General features: G+C 44.4%; 1 protein-coding gene across 1 annotated transcript; it reads right to left on the bottom strand.

Moving 5' to 3' along the window:
* Positions 1-241: 241 nt before the first annotated feature.
* Positions 242-17,222, bottom strand: GARIN2 (golgi associated RAB2 interactor family member 2). The gene is made up of 5 exons (XM_075130048.1): positions 17,139-17,222; positions 15,212-15,414; positions 7,469-7,739; positions 4,704-4,978; positions 242-305 (listed from the first exon to the last, which is right to left on the bottom strand). The coding sequence occupies exons 1-5, from the start codon at positions 17,220-17,222 to the stop codon at positions 242-244; spliced, it is 897 nt and encodes a 298-aa protein (XP_074986149.1).
* Positions 17,223-18,552: the final 1,330 nt, after the last annotated feature.

Genomic DNA, 18,552 nt, shown 5'->3' with positions numbered 1-18,552 from the left:
AAGCTTATTGTCCAGTTGCCAGCTTCTTCCAGAAGGAGGCATTGTTGGGAAGATTGTAGAAGTACAGGTGGTCAGGAAGGTCCCAGTGACTAGATACCCAACTTCACTCTGCACGAGACACTGTATGGCATGGGCTAAGAATCCTGACTATGAGGAACTCCTAGGTGCTCTAGTCCTAGCTTCTCCCAGCAGTAATCACTATAGGCCATGGTGTAGAAATCCTGGCTGTAGGGACTCCCAGCTACTCAAGTTTCAGCCTCTCCTGTGCATTGTAGGAAAACAGTGTAGGAACACTGTCTGTGGGGCTGGAAAAGGGAATAAATATTAAAACATTTAATTCATACCTGAAGCCTGCAAATTGTTTTCTGTTTTATACTCTGCTACATTTTCCCTGGAAATAGAAAGTTAAGATAAAATCTTGCTCGGTTCTGTCACAAACACTCACAAGAGGATTACATAATACGTTCTGTTATTTTAAACTCTCTCTGCCAGCAGTTGAAACATGCCTTGCTAACTCTGTGTAACAGAGCTGCCCTTGAAATGGAGGTGTGATAGAATATACAGGAAATTTAGATGCTATGGACTGCACTTACATAACATGCATCTGAACTATTTAATGCTGTTAATGTGTGCTTATGGCCTGAAATACATAAAAATCTCCTTGTCACTCCATATATAGGACTAGATTGTCCTTGGCCCTTGCATGGGTGCCTAGGTGAATGTCACAGTAAGTTTTCACTTCTCTTCCACTTGCCTCCATGCATTCAGGAGTGCAAAGAATCTGCTCCTTCCCTATATCCCCATGGGTGCAGTAGCCCCGAAGAGGGTAGGAAGGTGGTGGGGCTCCTACACCAGATCACAGAGCTGGCCAAGCAGAGAGAGGATGCTGGCTACACCTACGTAGGATGGTGCATCTTGTATGATTCTGTTGTGTACTGGGAAGGTACAATCCCTCTTAGTACTGACACCAGACTGCCTGCCCTCAACACAGGCTTGAGTCTTAAAAGCACAGTAGGGCCCATAGTATCTGCTCCCTGGGTAACTTTGACTTAGATCTGCTAGCTTTACTGACACAAACAAGTTTTCACTTCTGTTAGTCCTGCAGAATGAATATAGCTACAGCAGCTTAAACTTGATTCTCTTGCATATCATAAATTCATAGAATATACATTTAGAAAACACCTGTTAGGTCATCCAGGTCATCTTCCTGCCACTGCCAAATTATTCTCTGTATTACATTTATTTATTATTTTTTCCCAGTTTTGTTTTAAAACTCCCAAATAACGAGGCATGTGCAACTCTCCTCCAGGGTCTGTTCCAGAGCCTAACAGATCTCACTGAATATCTTACAGATCTTAAATATTCCCTTTCTTAATTTCATCGAATTACTCATACTTCTGTATACCACTCTAAATAACTATTCTTTGTTCTTGGGACTAAGGCCTGGTTTTTATGGCTAGGGCCCTACCAAATTCACGGTCCATTTTGGTCAATTTCTTGGTTATTAGGATTTTAAAAACCATAAATTTAATGATTTCAGCTATTTAAATCTGAAAATTCAGTGTTGTAAATGTAGGAGTCCTGACCCAAAAAGGACTTGTGTGTGGGGGTTGCAAGGTTATGGTGTGTGTGTGGTGGGGGGAGGGTTTGTGGTACTGCTACCCTTACTTCTGTGGTGCCTTCAGAGCTGAGCAGCTGGAGAGTAGCGGCTGCTGGCCAGGAGCCCAGCTCCGAAGGTGGAGCTGCTGTCAGCAGCAGCGCAAAAGTAAGGATGGCCTGGTATGGTATTGCCACCCTTACTTCTGCACTGCTTCTTGCAGAGCTGGGCCCTCAGTCAGCAGCCACCACTTTCCAGCCACCCAGATCTGAAGGCAGCAGCACAGAAGTAAGGGTGGCATGGCATGGTATTGCCATCCTTACTTCTGCACTGCTACTGGCAGGGCACTTCTTTCAGAGCTGGGTGCCCAGCCAACAGCTGCCACTCTCCAGCCACCCAGCGCTGAAGGCAGCGCAGAAGTAAGGGTGGCAATACCGTAATCCCCCTAAAATAAGCTTGCGACCCCACCCCCTTACCTCCCTTTTGAGTTAGGACCACCAATTTGAGAACTGCTGGTCTCCCCTGTGAAATCTGTGTAGTATAGGGTAAAAGACCAGCTTTCACAATGGGGAGACAAGATTTCAAGATTGTGATGTGTTTTTCATTGCTGTGAATTTGGTAGGGCCCTATTTATGGTCTACACCTAAAACTTAGGTCAACCTACCTATGTTGCTTAGGGCTGTGAAAAATTCACACTCCTTTAGTTAAGTTGACCTAAGCCCTTGTATAGACACAGTTAGGTGGATGGAAGAATTCTTCCATTAGCTTAGCTACTGCCTCTTGAGGGCGTGGATTTACTACAGCAACAGAAAAACCCCTTCCAACACTGTAGCAAGTGTAAAAAGAAAAGGAGTACTTGTGGCACCTTAGAGACTAACCAATTTATTTGAGCATGAGCTTTCGTGAGCTACAGCTCACTTCATCGGATGCATACAAATAAATTGGTTAGTCTCTAAGGTGCCACAAGTACTCCTTTTCTTTTTGTGAATACAGACTAACACGGCTGTTACTCTGAAACCTGTAGCAAGTGTGTACATTAAGCACTACAGTGGCATAACTGCGGTGCTTCAGCTGTGTTGCTGTAGTCCTTGTAAAGTGTAGACATAGCCTAAATCTGAAGAGGTATTCAGCACTTGCAACCCCCATTGAAGTTATGAGAATCTGGCCTTTGGAATGTGCACCTTTTATGTATTTTAGTGCTTCTCAGACCTGAATGCAACATTGCAGGTGTAGGTATACTGGGGCAGTATAGAAAGGGTGGTTACTTTCCTGGTCCATGTTGTTGCACATCACCAACCCAGCCATCAGCTTAGCTTTGCTTAAAGAATTATTATTACCATTGTTGTTGGAGACAAAATGACAGATAGATATTAAGATAATACATTGGGTTTGTGATCCTGTCAGTTAGAAAGATGTCTTTTTACCCATAAACTGAGCATGCGTGATATGGAGTAATTGAAAGACAAACATGGAACCCCACAATGCCACGTTTACAAAGTTACTTTTTTTGCTTGTAATCACACCATGAAGAGTAAGGTGTGGGCTAAGCCCAATTGGCAGAAATGCCAGTGGGACCCTACCCCTGCCTTATTTGCTATATAAATGTGCTAATGAGCTGGAAACCATTGTATATAAAATTAAAAACTATCCATTACAATAATATTGTTAAAATATTTATATTTGATTATTAAAGTGTGTATTTGTGTGTCTGAATTTAGTGTTAGTGAAAAGTGCCAGACTGACATTCTCAGAAACTGAAGTCCTCTGTTCATCTACAGGTGCAGCATGAACAGTAGCAATGCAATATTCTCCCTCACTGCCGTGACATTTCATCTAATTCCTGACCTAGAGAGATCATCTCTTGGGGTAAGAGGGAAAGTTAATTTCCCTAACTTTATAAATCCTAGTCTCTGCACTGAAACTACACTCCTGGGAGCTAATCATGGTGGTTGTTTTATGATCTGAACACCTCGCTGCTAGAAATTGGACAAAGACCCAACTAATTTTCGAGAACCAGACTAAATGTGCGGTTTGCAGCATGCTCTTTTGAACATATACATTCAGATAGAGTGATGTGCGCAAAGCCCTCCACCCCTACCCCAGGTGATGAGTTCTGAATGTTCTGAAAATATGGTGCATGTGCTCATGGCTTTCCATGTATAATTAGATAGTGCTTCATTCTCTACAAATAGAGTCTGCTACAGCGCCAAGATCTCCTCCCTTCTTTATGTGCATTGTATATGTGTTTGGATAATTGTATAGCTAATAATGGGTGGAAATTTCAAGGGCACAAATGTAAAGTCAGTGGGAGCTGGATACCTAATTATTTTTTGTGTGCCTTTGTAAACCTCTTCCAACACTTGTAACTGTCAACACTTAGGTAAAGATAAAGGTAATCGGATTTCACACTTCTGGATGTAAAGCCACCTGCGGGGTAAAGGCTGGGGATGGGAAGAGGATGGAATCTCCTCAATCCCTTCTTGCAGTATGGCACAATTAGGTGCAGTATGGGTGCATGGGGGTGTGTCTTGCTCTGAACCATAAGTCAGTGGGCACTGCTAGAGGCAGGAAATTAGTTAGACCTGCTCCAGCACAGAAGGAGGCAGGATACTGAACTCCATAGGCCAGTATGTAGTTCAGGACACAAGATACTGGACCAACTGGACCTCTGGTTTGATCTAGTATGGCAAATAGTATGGTCAAAAATTTCGAACATGGGTCTCTAAAGTTAGGCACCTAAATCGAAGTGGCCTGATTTTCTGATATGCTGAGCATTTGCAGCTCTTTCTGCAGTCAGAGTAAGCAGTGGGTGCTCAGAATCTTTGACAATCAGGTCACTTTCATTTAGGTCCTAATTACAGATTTATGGATGGGATTTCCAAAAGTGCCTGTATGACTGAGGAGCCCACATCTAGGTGCTTTTGAAAATCCCTATCTATATTCCTAAGCAGCTCAACCTAATACAGCAGCAGAAATATCACAGTAATTCTAAAGTGTTGCTGAAAGAATAACCTCCCTAATGACAGGAACATGCCACTTTTCATTCTCTAAAGTTCAGCTGTGGAGACCTCTGTCTTAGCATCAATATTTCCCCAACCACACATACCTGGATTTCTTCTTCTCTGTGCTTTTGTTCTTCTTTACCTCCAGGTGATCTTTTCTTTGTTGTTTCTCTGACTGCATGCTGGGATCTCTTTTTATCTCTTTTATTATGGAGCTGCGTGAGGCAACTGCCAGCCCTCTCTTGCTGCTGCCACACTCTTCAATAGGACCCACTATGCCAGAGATGGTGACTCGCTTGGAGGATGCTCGCTTAGCAACTTCCTCCTTCTCTGATTCTGGGATATCAATAGAATTCAGAGTCTCTAGATGGGTGTCTCTCTGTAGGGAATAAGGAAGACACCCAACAAATAAGACAATAGGAATGGGCACAAAGTAAAGGCTCAGGGTGGAGCTGATCAGCACCACTGGGGCTCTGAGTGGCGATCAGAAAATAATGTCATATTTATCAATTCTTTATTTATATTGAATTTTCTGTTGGTTAGGAGTATCAGACTGACAGTCCTGAGAAATGGGACTACTTACCCATGGGACCAATACAGCAGGGACCATGGCAGTGAAAACTTCCCCATCCTGGCTATCACGTACAGCCCCCAGCTAAAACCTCTCCAGCACATCATCAACCTATCCTGGAAAACAATCCCTCACTCTCACAGACCTTGGGAGGCAAGCCAGTCCTCACTTACAGACAGCCCTCGAACCTGAAGCAAATACTCACCAGCAACCACACACCACACCACAGAAACGCTAACCCAGGAACCAATCCCTGTAACAGACCCCGTTGCCTACTCTGTCCCCATATCTATGCAAGGGACACCATCAGAGGACCCAACCACACAAGCCACATCATCAGGGGTTCATTCACCTGCACATTTACTAATGTGATATCTGCCATCATGTGCCAGCAATGCCCCTTTGCCACGTACATAGGCCAAACTGGACAGTCTTATGTAAAAGAATAAATGGACACAAATCAGACATCAGGAATGGTAACATACAAAAGCCAGTAGGAGAACACTTCAATCTCCCTGGACATTCTATAACAGATTTAAAAGTAGCCATACTTCAACAAAAAAACTTCAAAAACAGACTTCAAAGAGAAACTGCAGAGCTAAATTTCATTTGCAAATTTAACACCATTAATTTGGGCTTGGATAGGCATTGGGAGTGGCTGGCTCACTACAAAAGCAATTTTCCTTCTCTTGGTATTGACACCTCCTCATCAATTATTGCGAGTGGAACACATCCACCCTGATTGAATTGGCCCTGTCAGCACTGGTTCTCCACTTGTTAGGTAATTTCCTTCTCTTCATGTGTCAGTATATTTATGCCTGCATCTGTAATTTTCATTCCATGCACCTGAAGAAGTTAGTTTTTTTACCCACAAAAGCTTATGCCCAAATAAATCTGTTAGTCTTTAAGGTGCCACAGGACTCCTCGTTGTTTTTGTGTATACAGACTAACAAGGCTACCCCTCTGATACTTCCCCACCCTGTCCCTTTGCCACTGACTATTGACCTATTGACCAATATGGCAGGCCTGGTCCAATACCCTGCCACTTGGTAGGGTCACACTCTGAAAAAGTTATTAAAATAGAAATAGATAAAGATAACGCATGTTGACAATTGCTTTTAGCTTCACCTGGAAGTTTCCTTTTCTTTGACTTGTCAGGTTGGCATATCTACTCTCCTCAGTGCCATTTTCCCTCACCCGGACAAGTACCAGCAACCATCAGACCCACACCTCTCCAGCGCCTCTTAAAAATGCAATCAAGTGGTTCTACCCTTGTGCATGAGGTTTTGCTGGATTGCTGCACCAGAGTCTGGACTACGGGGGTGTGATTTGTAGAAAGCACCAGTTGCTCCAACTCCCCTATGTCGACCCTACTGGTGTGCCCTAACTGTTCCTTAGTGCACATTAATGTAGTCCTGTTTGAAAGAAGACTGCATTAATGCACACTAGCAGAGTCTACATAGTGAATTAGAGTGCAGCACACTGGAACACTGTATAAATCACACCCCCAAAGTGTGGACTGACTTTGGGGTCATGAAGACAAACCTGAAGATTCATGGGAAATCCACAGAGCAGATCCAGCCCATGGGTCATACATTTGACACCCCTGAAACCTCTTCTGGGCACAAGTGAGGAGTTCATTCTCCATGGGATCATGGAAGTCAGTGCTGACCAAAATTAACCCCTGAGCACTGTTTAATAACCTACATTGCAAGTTTTCTTTTCCCTTTCTTCATCCCATCCATATCCAACAATCCTTACTCTGGGTTTTCCTCTGTCTTTGCTCTGATCTGGGAGCAGAGACCTGGTTTTGTGCTGCCTGATGGCTAAGGTTTAAGGGCTCTGGTTACTTCTCAAGGAGATGATATAAAAGTCACAACTGCAAACTATCCCAATGCAAAGAAAGTACAGGAAACTCAGCTATGTTATGCCTCTTCTGCTCTGCCCTTTGCCCCCACATCAGAGGGGAAATTCAGAAGGGAAGTGCCATTAAAGGCTGCAGCAACCCATCCCCCAAAATATCAGGAAAATGAAATCCAGAACAATGGTGTCAGTTACCCACTTCTTGACATCCAAATAACCAAGCAGGGCTGCACTACTGGCTGCCACCTGGCTGCCACCACCCTCAGATTCTGTAGGGAGCTTCTGGCAGGCCAGTTATTTTTATATAAACTCCTTATAAACAGAATTGTAACTCCTTTGAATTCTTATCTATTGCACAAGCTCTGACTTGTGCAATAATAAGGAATGGTGGAGCAAGCATGTGAATTTTTTTACGAACCAGTGCCAAAGACTCACTTTGTCTGACTGGTTCCTTGTGCCTTGCGTTCTCTCAGCTTGCTGCCCATTAAAATTCTCATACACTATATTGACTTGAGTATTGTTGTAGTCATCTCGGGGAAGTTTCAAGAGAGAAATGAGCTGCAACCATTGACAGAAGAGCAGGCACTGCTTGTCTGGTGGGGCACAGAGCTCCAGGTAGAAGGAGCGGCCACTTGCCAGCTTCAGCTTGAGGCGACGTTTCTCAGCATTGTGAACGGTGATCTCCACAAACCTCAAGGGGAAGAACCTACAAGAAAACTCCGGTGTGAGACCAGCTAGAGTCTCTGCTTACAGGAGGCACTATATCCATTGCAACAGGTTTCAGAGTAGCAGCCGTGTTAGTCTGTATTCGCAAAAAGAAAAGGAGTACTTGTGGCACCTTACAGACTAACCAATTTATTTGAGCATAAACTTTCGTGAGCTACAGCTCACTTCATTGGATGCATGCAGTAGAAAATACAGTGGGGAGATTTTATATACACAGAGAACATGAAACAATGGGTGTTACCATACACACTGTAACGAGAGTGATCAGGTTAGGTGAGCGATTACCAGCAAGGGGGAGGAAATAACCTTTTGTAGAGATAATCAAGGTGGGCCATTTCCAGCAGTTGACAAGAACGTGTGAGGAACAGTGAAGGGCGACTGGGTGGGGGGGTGGGGGTGGAATAAACATGGGGAAATAGTTTTACTTTGTGTAATGACACATCCATTCCCAGTTTTTATTCAAGCCTAAGTTAATGGTGTCCAGTTTGCAAATTAATTCCAATTCAGCAGTCTCTTGTTGGAGTCTGTTTTTGAAGTTTTTTTGTAGAAGAATTGCCACTTTTAGGTCTGTAATCGAGTGACCAAAGAGATTGAAGTGTCTGACTGGTTTTTGAATGTTGTAACTCTTGACGTCTGATTTGTGTCCATTTATTCTTTTACGTAGAGACTGTCCGGTTTGGCCAATGTACATGGCAGAGGGGCATTGCTGGCACATGATGGCATATATCACATTGGTAGATGTGCAGGTGAACAAGCCTCTGATAGTGTGGCTGATGTGATTAGGCCCTGTGATGGTGTCCCCTGAATAGATATGTGGATACAGTTGGCAACGGGCTTTGTTGCAAGGATCGGTTCCTGGGTTAGTGTTTTTGTTGTGTGGTGTGTGGTTGCTGGTGAGTATTTGCTTCAGGTTGGGGGGCTGTCTGTAAGCAAGGACTGGCCTGTCTCCCAAGATCTGTTTTACTTTGTGTAATGACCAGAAACCTACTGACCGCTATGCATACCTACATGCCTCCAGCTTTCATCCAGACCATACCACATGATCCAACGTCTACAGCCAAGCTCTGTGATACAACTGCATTTGCTCCAACCCCTCAGACAGAGACAAACACTTACAAGATCTCTGTCAAGCGTTCTTATAACTACAATACCCACCTGCTGAAGTGAAGAAACAGATTGACAGAGGCAGAAGAGTACCCAGAAGTTACTTACTACAAGACAGGCCCAACAAAGAAAATAACAGAACGCCACTAGCCATCACCGTCAGCCCCCAACTAAAACCTCTCCAACGCATCATCAAGGATCTACAACCTATCCTGAAGGACGACCCATCACTCTCACAGATCTTGGGAGACAGGCCAGTCCTTGCTTACAGACAGCCCCCCAACCTGAAGCAAATACTCACCAGCAACCACACACCACAGAACAAAAACACTAACCCAGGAACTGATCCTTGCAACAAAGCCCATTGCCAACTCTGTCCACATATCTATTCAGGGGACACCATCATAGGACCTAATCACATCAGCCACACTGTCAGAAGTTCGTTCACCTACACATCTACCAATGTGATATATGCCATCATGTGCCAGCAATGCCCCTCTGCCATGTGCATTGGCCAAACCGGACAGTCTCTACGTAAAAGAATAAATGGACACATATCAGACATCAAGAATTATAACATTCAAAAACCAGTCGGAGAACACTTCAGTCTCTTTGGTCACTCGATTACAGACCTAAAAGTGGCAATTCTTCTACAAAAAAACTTCAAAAATAGACTCCAACGAGAGACTGCTGAATTGGAATTAATTTGCAAACTGGACACAATTAAGTTAGGGTTGAATAAAGACTGGGATTGGATGTGTCATTACACAAAGTAAAACTATTTCCCCATGTTTATTCCCCCCCCCTGGCCGCCCCCCACTGTTCCTCACACGTTCTTGCCAACTGCTGGAAATGGCCCATCTTGATTATCACTACAAAAGGTTATTTTCCCCTCCCTTGCTGGTAATAGCTCATTTTACCTGATCACTCTCGTTACAGTGTGTATGGTAACACCCATTGTTTCATGTTCTCTGTGTACATAAAATCTCCCCACTGTATTTTCTACTGCATGCATCCAATGAAGTGAGCTGTAGCTCACGAAAGCTTATGGTCAAATAAATTTGTTAGTCTCTAAGGTGCCACAAGTACTCCTTTTCTATATCCATTGCGTGATTCAGGAAATGGGATGCAGGGGGAGTAGTCTGAAGGGAAATGCATGCAGACTCTTCTCAAAGAAGGCATTGTGTCTGTCTTCTCTGGGGGCACATCCTGACTGCAGGGGAGAAGTTTGTTGGGAAAAGCATGGTGAGTGTACCCGGAGACTCTCTTTTCAGATGCCACTATGCCCTTTGTGGGAGAGGTGCTCTGCAATAACTCACAGCACCTGTGACATTAAAGCCTGATTTTTGAGAAAGGGCACAGTAGATTGACTAGGACACTACAATTAACCCTTCTTCTTTCTGAAAAGTGCCCTTGAGCCTTTAATTTCCAGGTATGACAATTCCTATGTTCCTATGATCAATCAGTAGTCTATCTATTCACTATTATATCCTATCCCATCCTTTATATGTACTAACATTTTGTTTGACTTCTTGATTGCTACTTCACATTGAACAGAGGTTTTATTGTGCTGCACACAATGATGTCCAGACAGTACTGGATTTACCCAATAGCTCCATAGCGCCGGACCCTAGCTGAGAAGGAGCTGTATAACACTCACTTCCTTCCCTCTCACAGCACTGCAGAAGCGGAGGCCCTGAGAGCAGCCTCGGAGAGGTAGGGATACAGCATGGGAGCTGAGAACCTAAGGGGCCCTGGGAGCTGCAGTTCCTTGGCCAGCTCCCTGCCTATGGGAGGAAGGAACTGTTTCCCAGCATTCCCTTGGCAGCTATTAACAGGAAAGGGAGTGGGAGGGAGTAGGGAAGCTGAGACCCCATGCGTTACAGTTTCCTGTGAATGGAGAGCTGGCTGCTAGAAGGGGATGTGAATGGGGAACAAGTATGCCCCAAGGAGTAGAAGGCTTTGGCCCAGATATCACCCTCAGATGACTTCCCCAGACTGGATTAGGGATGCTGGTGTGACCTCGCCTGGCAGCCCCCAAAGAAGGAATTGGGTGGACTAAATGGACAGTGCACCTCTTTATCTGAAGCCTAGCAAGGGAGGTATGTAGATCCCACCAGAAGTTAAAATGATAAGTAAGGGAGGGAAAGCTCTATTAGTGGACCTGGGCAGCTTTAGATACAGTACCAGGCACATAGGAGGATTTCCACATCTGAGCCATGGAAGCAGAAATTGGCTTTTCCTTTCCAGATTTATCTAATATTCAGAAAGGGAATCTAGCCCCTGCCTTCCAGATCTGAACACTCTCAAAATTCAGGAGTGCTCAAGCTCAATTTAGGCTGCTGTTACTTCATTTCTCCCAAATCAGATATGCTGATCCACTGTAACTTGCTGTAGAAAAAGTAGGATAAAATTGAGCAACAAATGCTGGCATGTCCCAGTCCTAACTAGGACTGGAATTGCTATTTTCAACAGCCATTACCATTTTTTTTAGTTTTGTTTGTTTAAAAGGAAGTCAGTAATATTGCACTGGCAAATTCCCCATAGAAACGAAGAGTGGAACAAAAGGATAACAAAGGCACCTCAACTTTTCCTCATTTATGTAGGACAGTTTAATAATATGGATCCAGGTATCGTCCAATCACACAACCTGAAAATTGTTCCACTTTACTGCAGTTCTGTAATCATGCGGGAACCAGTCCTGTCTGTGTTCTGTGCACATCCAAAATTTCTACTGAATTCAGAAGTGCCTTGCTTTTGTGACCATACTACCTGATATTTTCAGCCCTTGTAAGCGAAGCAGGTTTACATTTAGTAATTGGGTGGGAAGCCTCTCAGAAAAAGTTAGATGCTGTAGGAGATGTTGCTTATTCACTAGTCAGTGTTTCCCAAACTTGGGATGCCGCTTGTTCAGGGAAAGCCCCTGGAGGGCTGGGCCGGTTTGTTTACCTGCCGCGTCTGCAGGTTTGGCCGATCACGGCTCCCACTGTCTGCAGTTCGCCGCTGCAGGCCAATGGGGGCTGCGGGAAGCGGCGGCCAGTATGTCCCTCAGCCCGCGCTGCTTCCTGCAGCCCCCATTGGCCTGCAGCGGCGAACCACGGCCAGTGGGAGCCACGATCAGCCGAACCTGTGGACGCGGCAGGCAAACAAACTGGCCCGGCCCGCCAGGGGCTTTCCCTGAACAAGCGGCGTCCCAAGTTTGGGAAACACTGCACTAAGTAATGTGAGACCTTCCTGTCACAATAGTAAACCAGTGCAGCATAGAATGCGCTTTGCTTCTAGAGTCTAGAATTGGGTACTTTGCTTCTATACACAGCCCATTAAAGATCATGAAAAGACTCCCATTCACTTCAACAGGCATTGGACAGAACTGGTTATACACAGGGTAACTACGTGGTCTTCACAGGCTCCTGGTCCCCCAGCGGAGGGGGGCCATGTGAGCTTGTTGCAGAGCTGCTGCTCAGGGATGGGAACCTCCTGGCATCCCAGCCTCCAAAATCATTGAGGCTGCACTTTCTTCACGACTATGTACTAGCTGAGGGGTGCGTGGAAACTGGTGGCCACTGCTGCAAGTGATGGGCATCTCAGGTACTTAAAGCCATGGCCTAGAGGAGGGAAGCATTTAGGGCCAGCGCTGAGGATTTAGAGTCCCTAGTGCTGCCGTTGCAAGGTTCAAACATGCTCAGCCTTGGAATTGCCACCCCGCCCTTGACTAGTAGCTACAGCTATCTAAGGCTGGCCTCTGGCAATTGGCCCCACAGCTATAGCCAGAGGAGCTGCAGGTGGCTCTGTGACTACTGGGGGCCATTAAGCTAGAGCAGATAAAGAAACTGGAATTAACCTCAAGGAACAGAGGTCACCAGTAGGAAAGGAATGTCAAGGGAAGCAGGGAAAGAGGAAGCAGGTCAGGCTTGCAGCGGGAGAATAGCCCCAGCTGGCTGGGGAGCATGTCCAAAGTAGAAAGGAAACAAGCACGGGGAGAGGTGGTGGTGATCAGGTAGTAGACTAGCATGTAGATGGGAGCAGAGGGAGAAAGGCTGGTGTCTTCAGATTCCCAAGGGCTAAGTCCTCACTTTGGGGAAACGGTATTTGCAAGTGGCTTGCTCAAATGGCAGGATGGGTGCTGAGGGAGGGATTTGTCAGAACTGATCAGGTATCTGCTGGCTTTGGAACTTTGAGCTGAGACTAGGACCACATACCGTGACTAGTGATATAGGGTGGTACTGGAGACATGGCTATAGAAGGTCTGAATGAGGAAGGAGATAAATCTGTGGGAAGTTTCCCTGATCGCTATGAAAGTTCTACTTACTGTGGACATTGGTAAACTCACATGAGTGTACAGCTCAATGAGAAAAACTGAGGGCTGAGGGAGCGGTGTATGGCAATGCATGTGGTCATGTAGAGGTGTGTGATCAAAATGAAAAATGTCTCTGAAATTCAGTACCGGGTATACTATGGCACCAATGGCACTGCCATACCAGGCCCACACTCAGAGCTCACAGTGACTACATAGGGGCCCACAAAAGGTTAATCCTTCCCTGTGTCCAGATCATTTTTCTAAGTGGTTACAATTAATATATAACCTAGTAATTTGTTTCAGAGTGAGTAGTTCAAATTATTCCTTCCAACAATGAATTTCGTCTCTCATCAGATTGCCCGTTTATCTCCTTTTGTTAGGTTCCTGTGGAGTTTTTCACAGTCTTCTCTGGTTTTAAGTAACCCAAATTATTTTGAGTCATCTGTAAATTTTGCCACTTTATTGTTCACTCTTTTACAGATAATCAATCAATATATTAAACAACACTAGTCCGAGTATGAAAACTTAGAGCACCCCAATGTTAGCCTTTGGCCATGTTGAAAATTAACTAATTTATTCCTACTTTGTTTTTTGTATTTCAGCCTGTTTCAAAAGCAAGATAATAGTTCACCTCCTGCTCCATAACTATTTAGCTTCTTGTGAGAAAATTTGGTAGAGGCTTTTTGAAATCTAAATGAATTCTATCAACCAGTTTTCCTTTATCCACAATTTTGCTAACATGCTAAAAAAATTTGAACAATTTAAAGAAGCATGATCATGTGTTTAGTAATTCTATTTTTCATTATTGTTTCAACCGGTTTTCCTAGTACTAAAGTTACAATATCTCTTAATTACCATCCATAAGGCCTTTACTGAACAGATAGTAACAACATTTGTTACCCTCTGGTCTTTCGGTATGGTTACGGATTTTAAAGAGATTGTATATTTTGTTATCAGCTCAACCACTTAATTCTTATAGAGTCCACAGAAACTACCATTGTGATCATCTAGGCTTACCTCCTATATAACACAGGCCATAGAACTTCTCCAAAAATAATTCCTAGAACATTTCTTTTAGAAAAACATCCAGTCTTGATTTAAGAATTGCCAGTGATGGAGAATCCACATGACCCTTGGTAAATTGTTCCAGAGGTTAATTACTGCCACTGATAAAAATTTATACCTAATTTCCAGTATCAATTTGTCTAGCTTCAACTTCCAGTCCTTGCATTGTGTTATACCTGTCTCTGCTTGATTGAAGAACCCATTATTAAATATTTGTTCCCCATGTAGATACTTATAGATAGCAATTAAATCACCCCTTAATCTTCTGTTTGTTAAGATAAATAGATTGAGCTCTTTGAGTCTTTCACTATACAGCATGTTTTCTAATCCTTTAATCATTCTTGTGGCTCTTCTCTGAACCCTCTCCAATTTACCAGAGCTCTTGGATGTATGCCATCCATTCCTGGTGACCTGTTGCTCTTTATCATTTTGTCCCAACACCTCCTCTGCTGACATTTCATTTTTATTACCTGAAAAAAGTATATTTTGAGTAGGTGTCTCCCCAGCATCCTTTACGGTAAAAACTCATGCAAACAACATTAGCTTCTCTGATATGCCCTATTCCCCTTGATTGCTCCCTGGTGACCCAGCAAGTCCACCAATTCTCTTACAGGCTGTCCTGCTTTTAATATTATTCATTATTATTTGTATTCTGGCTGCACCTAGGAGCCTAAACATGGACCAGGAGGCCATTGTGTTAGGCACTGTACAACCACAGAGCAATCTACGTATAAGATGAGAGACAATTTCTTTGATATATTTATAGATTTACTTAAGTGTTTTTTATGCATTTGGCTTGGAATGGCCACTGGAGATTGGCCAAAGGATGCATGTTTTAGCTAATGTTTCATCCAAAGGACAGCATTACTAAATGGACACTAGTGGAGAGACACCTGGTTACAAACCTGTCCAAGATATGACCAAGATCCACAAAAAGCCTTTGTGGAAAGCATGCTCTGTGAACTGACTTAACCCCTTCTTTGTACCTGCTGAGTACTAGCTGCTCCATGGAGGATGGCTGCTTTGAGGCCTTCCAGGGCTTTGACACAGCTTCCTGGGAAGATGTAGGCACTGTGTGTGCTAGCAGCATCACATTGGGCAGTGACAGGCTGGGGCTGGATGCACAGATGCCTACAGTCACACAGTTGGGGCGATTATGAACATAAATTGGTTCACCTCTCCTATTAACCTGCATACAAAAACAAAGTCACTGCAGTATGTCATGGAGCCATCACAATGATAATACACTACACAGACCTATTGTGGTACCACTTGCCTGGGACTCTCACAACTCAGGTGGTGAGAAGATAAGGGAATGTAAACGTATGAGAGGGGCGTGTGTATGAAGAAAGGGAAAGGGAGGAGAAGGAAGCGAGTAAGAATGAAGAGAGGTTGGAAAGCTGGCATAATCAGCTAGATGGAGATATATTCAGCTATTAGTTCTTATGTTGTGCCCATCATTGTGGTATCTGAGTACCTAATATCCCTGGATGGCACAGAGCCATCTCTGCATTACCACTTCTCATGGCCCCTGGTGAAGGGGGCATGGCAAGAGAGCTGCAATGCTCTGGTGAACCATTATTATTATTAATAATTATTATTTATTTGTTGATTTGTATTACTGTAGCACCTAAGCGCTCTAGTCATGCATCAAGACCTCATTGTTCTAGGTGCTTTACAAACAAACCAAAAAGATGGTCTCTGCCCCAATGAATTACAATCTAAGTATAAAGATAAGAGACAACAAATAGAGACAGATGGACCGGCTAGGTAGTAAAAGGAATATATGACACAATATTGGTCAGCATGATAGGCAATGGTTTCAGCATTCTTGATATTTATGGGGAACACCCTCGCAAAGATAAATGGGCAGCATGGGAGAAAACACTAAGATGTTTGTTTGAAAATGTAACCAGAGGGTGATAGAGGCTGGTATCATGGGCTGATTGGGGGCAGAAGTCAACATCTTGATAGCAAATAAGTGATGCAAGACAGGGAGGGGATCGATTGTAAGACAAGCAGCTTATGTTTGATGTGGGAAAGGGAAGGAAGTGGAGGGATGTAAAGAGATGGGTGACTTGGTTAAAATGATGGGCTAGGAAGATGGTCTTTGCAACAGCATTCTGAATTAATACGAGCAGAGCAAGACTGCATTTGTCGAAGCCAAAGAAAAGGTTGATGCAGTTACTGAGATGCGAGATAAGGCGAGCCTGGGTAGGAGTTTCAGCAGTGCTGATGGATAGGAACGGCTGTATTTTAGGGGGTCTTTTGGAGAAAGAATTGGCAAGATTTAGACAGCCTGTATGCGAGGACCACAGAAAGAGGGCAGATTCGAAGATGACACTCAGGTTATGGATCTGAGTGACAGGTAGGATGGTGATGTTGGCCACAGTGACTGAGAAAGGAGGGAGTGGGGAAGGTTTTTGGTTGGGGAAGTTTAGGAGGTCTGTTTTTCCCATGTTGATCTTGAGCTGATGGTTAGATATTTATGAGGAGATATCGGAGACACAGGCCAAGATTTGCTAGAATGACCACTTAGGAGCTGTTGCAATTGGGTGCAACCTTAAGGCTGCTCTAAGTTGCACAGGGGGTTGAATCAGCACCCAGTTATTCCCAGAATAAGGGTGTGGAAGAGAGAAAAGGGCTCACAAAGCCACCTTTGCTCTCCCCTCCAGGTGAGCTGCGTGCAGCAGTAGCATAGCTGGGTATCTGGCTCAATGTATGTGAGGGGAGAGTAGGATAAGTGTGTATGAGAAGGGGAATATACAAGTGTTAGAGTGAGACAGAGAATGAGAATAGTAGAAATGAACAAAGGAGTGGGCAGCAACCACACTGGGGAATAAAAATGGAAATTCTCTATGTAAGGTATGTCAAACCATCAGTGCCAAACAATTTCATATAAATGCTGTTTACCTGGACAAAGTTGCTTTCAAACATAGGAGCGGATGTGAAGGGGGCATATTCTCCTTTGCTGAGAACTCTCTGAAGATCTCCCATAATGGAGATCTGGCTTCTGGAGGCTGCACACACACTGAAGCTCCTAAAAGAGAAGTAGCTTCTAATGTTGCCTACGCACAAAACAGGAAAAAATTAGCAAGTCAAGAGGGGCTGTTCCAGAAAAACATAAATAATCAACATATGGGGAAATAGCAGAAGATAGAAAAGCCTGTGTCTGTTCCATTTCCTATCACAGGCTGCATCAGGTTATTTGAGAGCAAAAACCCACACAAATATAGAATCATAGAAGAATCATAGAATCATAGAAGATTAGGGTTGGAAGAGACCTCAAGAGGTCATCTAGTCCAATCCTCTGCTCAAAGCAGGACCAACACCAACTAAATCATCCCAGCCAGGGCTTTGTCAAGCTGGGCCTCAAAAACCTCTACGGATGGAGATTCCACCACCTCCCTAGGCAACCCATAGCAGTTCCACTGCTTCACCAGCCTCCTAGTGAAATAGTGTTTCCTAATATCCAGCCTAGACCTCCTCCACTGCAACTTGAGACTATTGCTTCTTGTTCTAGCATCTACCACCACAGAGAACAGCCAAGCTCCATCCTCTTTGGAACTCCCCTTCAGGTAGTTTGATAGCAAGGCTGCTATCAAATCCTCCCTCACTCTTCTCTTCTGCAGACTAAATAACCCCAGTTCCCTCAGCCTCTTCTCGTAAGTCATGTGCCCCAGCTTCCTAATTATTTTTGTTGCCCTCCGCTGGACTCTCTCCAATTTGTCCACATTCCTTCTGTAGCGGGGGGGGGGACCAAAACTGGACACAATACTCCAGGTTTGGCCTCACCAGTGCCAAATAGAGGGGAATAATCACTTCCCTCTATTTGCTGGCAATGCTCCTAATAATATAGCCCAATATGCCGTTGGCCTTCTTGGCAATGAGGGCACGCTGCTGACTCATACCCAGCTTCTCGTCCACTGTAATCCCCGGGTCCTTTTCTGCAGAACTGCTGCTTAGCCAGTCGGTCCCCAATCTGTAGCGGTGCATGGGATTCTTCCTTCCTAAGTGGAGGACTCTGCACTTATCCTTGTTGAACCTCATCAGATTTCTTTTGGCCCAGTCCTCCAATTTGTCGAGGTAACTCTGGACCCTATCCCTACCCTCCAGCATATCTACCTCTCCCCCCAGCTTAGTGTCATCTGTGAACTTGCTGAGGGTGCAATTAATCCCATCATCCAGATAATTGATAAAGATATTGAACAAAACCGGCCCTAGGACCGACCCCTGGGGCACTCCATTTGATACCGGCTGCCAACTAGACATCGAGCCGTTGATCACTACCTGTTGAGCCCGACAATCTAGCCAGCTTTCTTTCCAC

This window comes from Caretta caretta, chromosome 6 (assembly GCF_965140235.1).
Source record: "Caretta caretta isolate rCarCar2 chromosome 6, rCarCar1.hap1, whole genome shotgun sequence".
NCBI classification, from domain to species: Eukaryota; Metazoa; Chordata; order Testudines; family Cheloniidae; genus Caretta; species Caretta caretta.
This window is presented reverse-complemented; position numbering and strand designations above follow the sequence as displayed.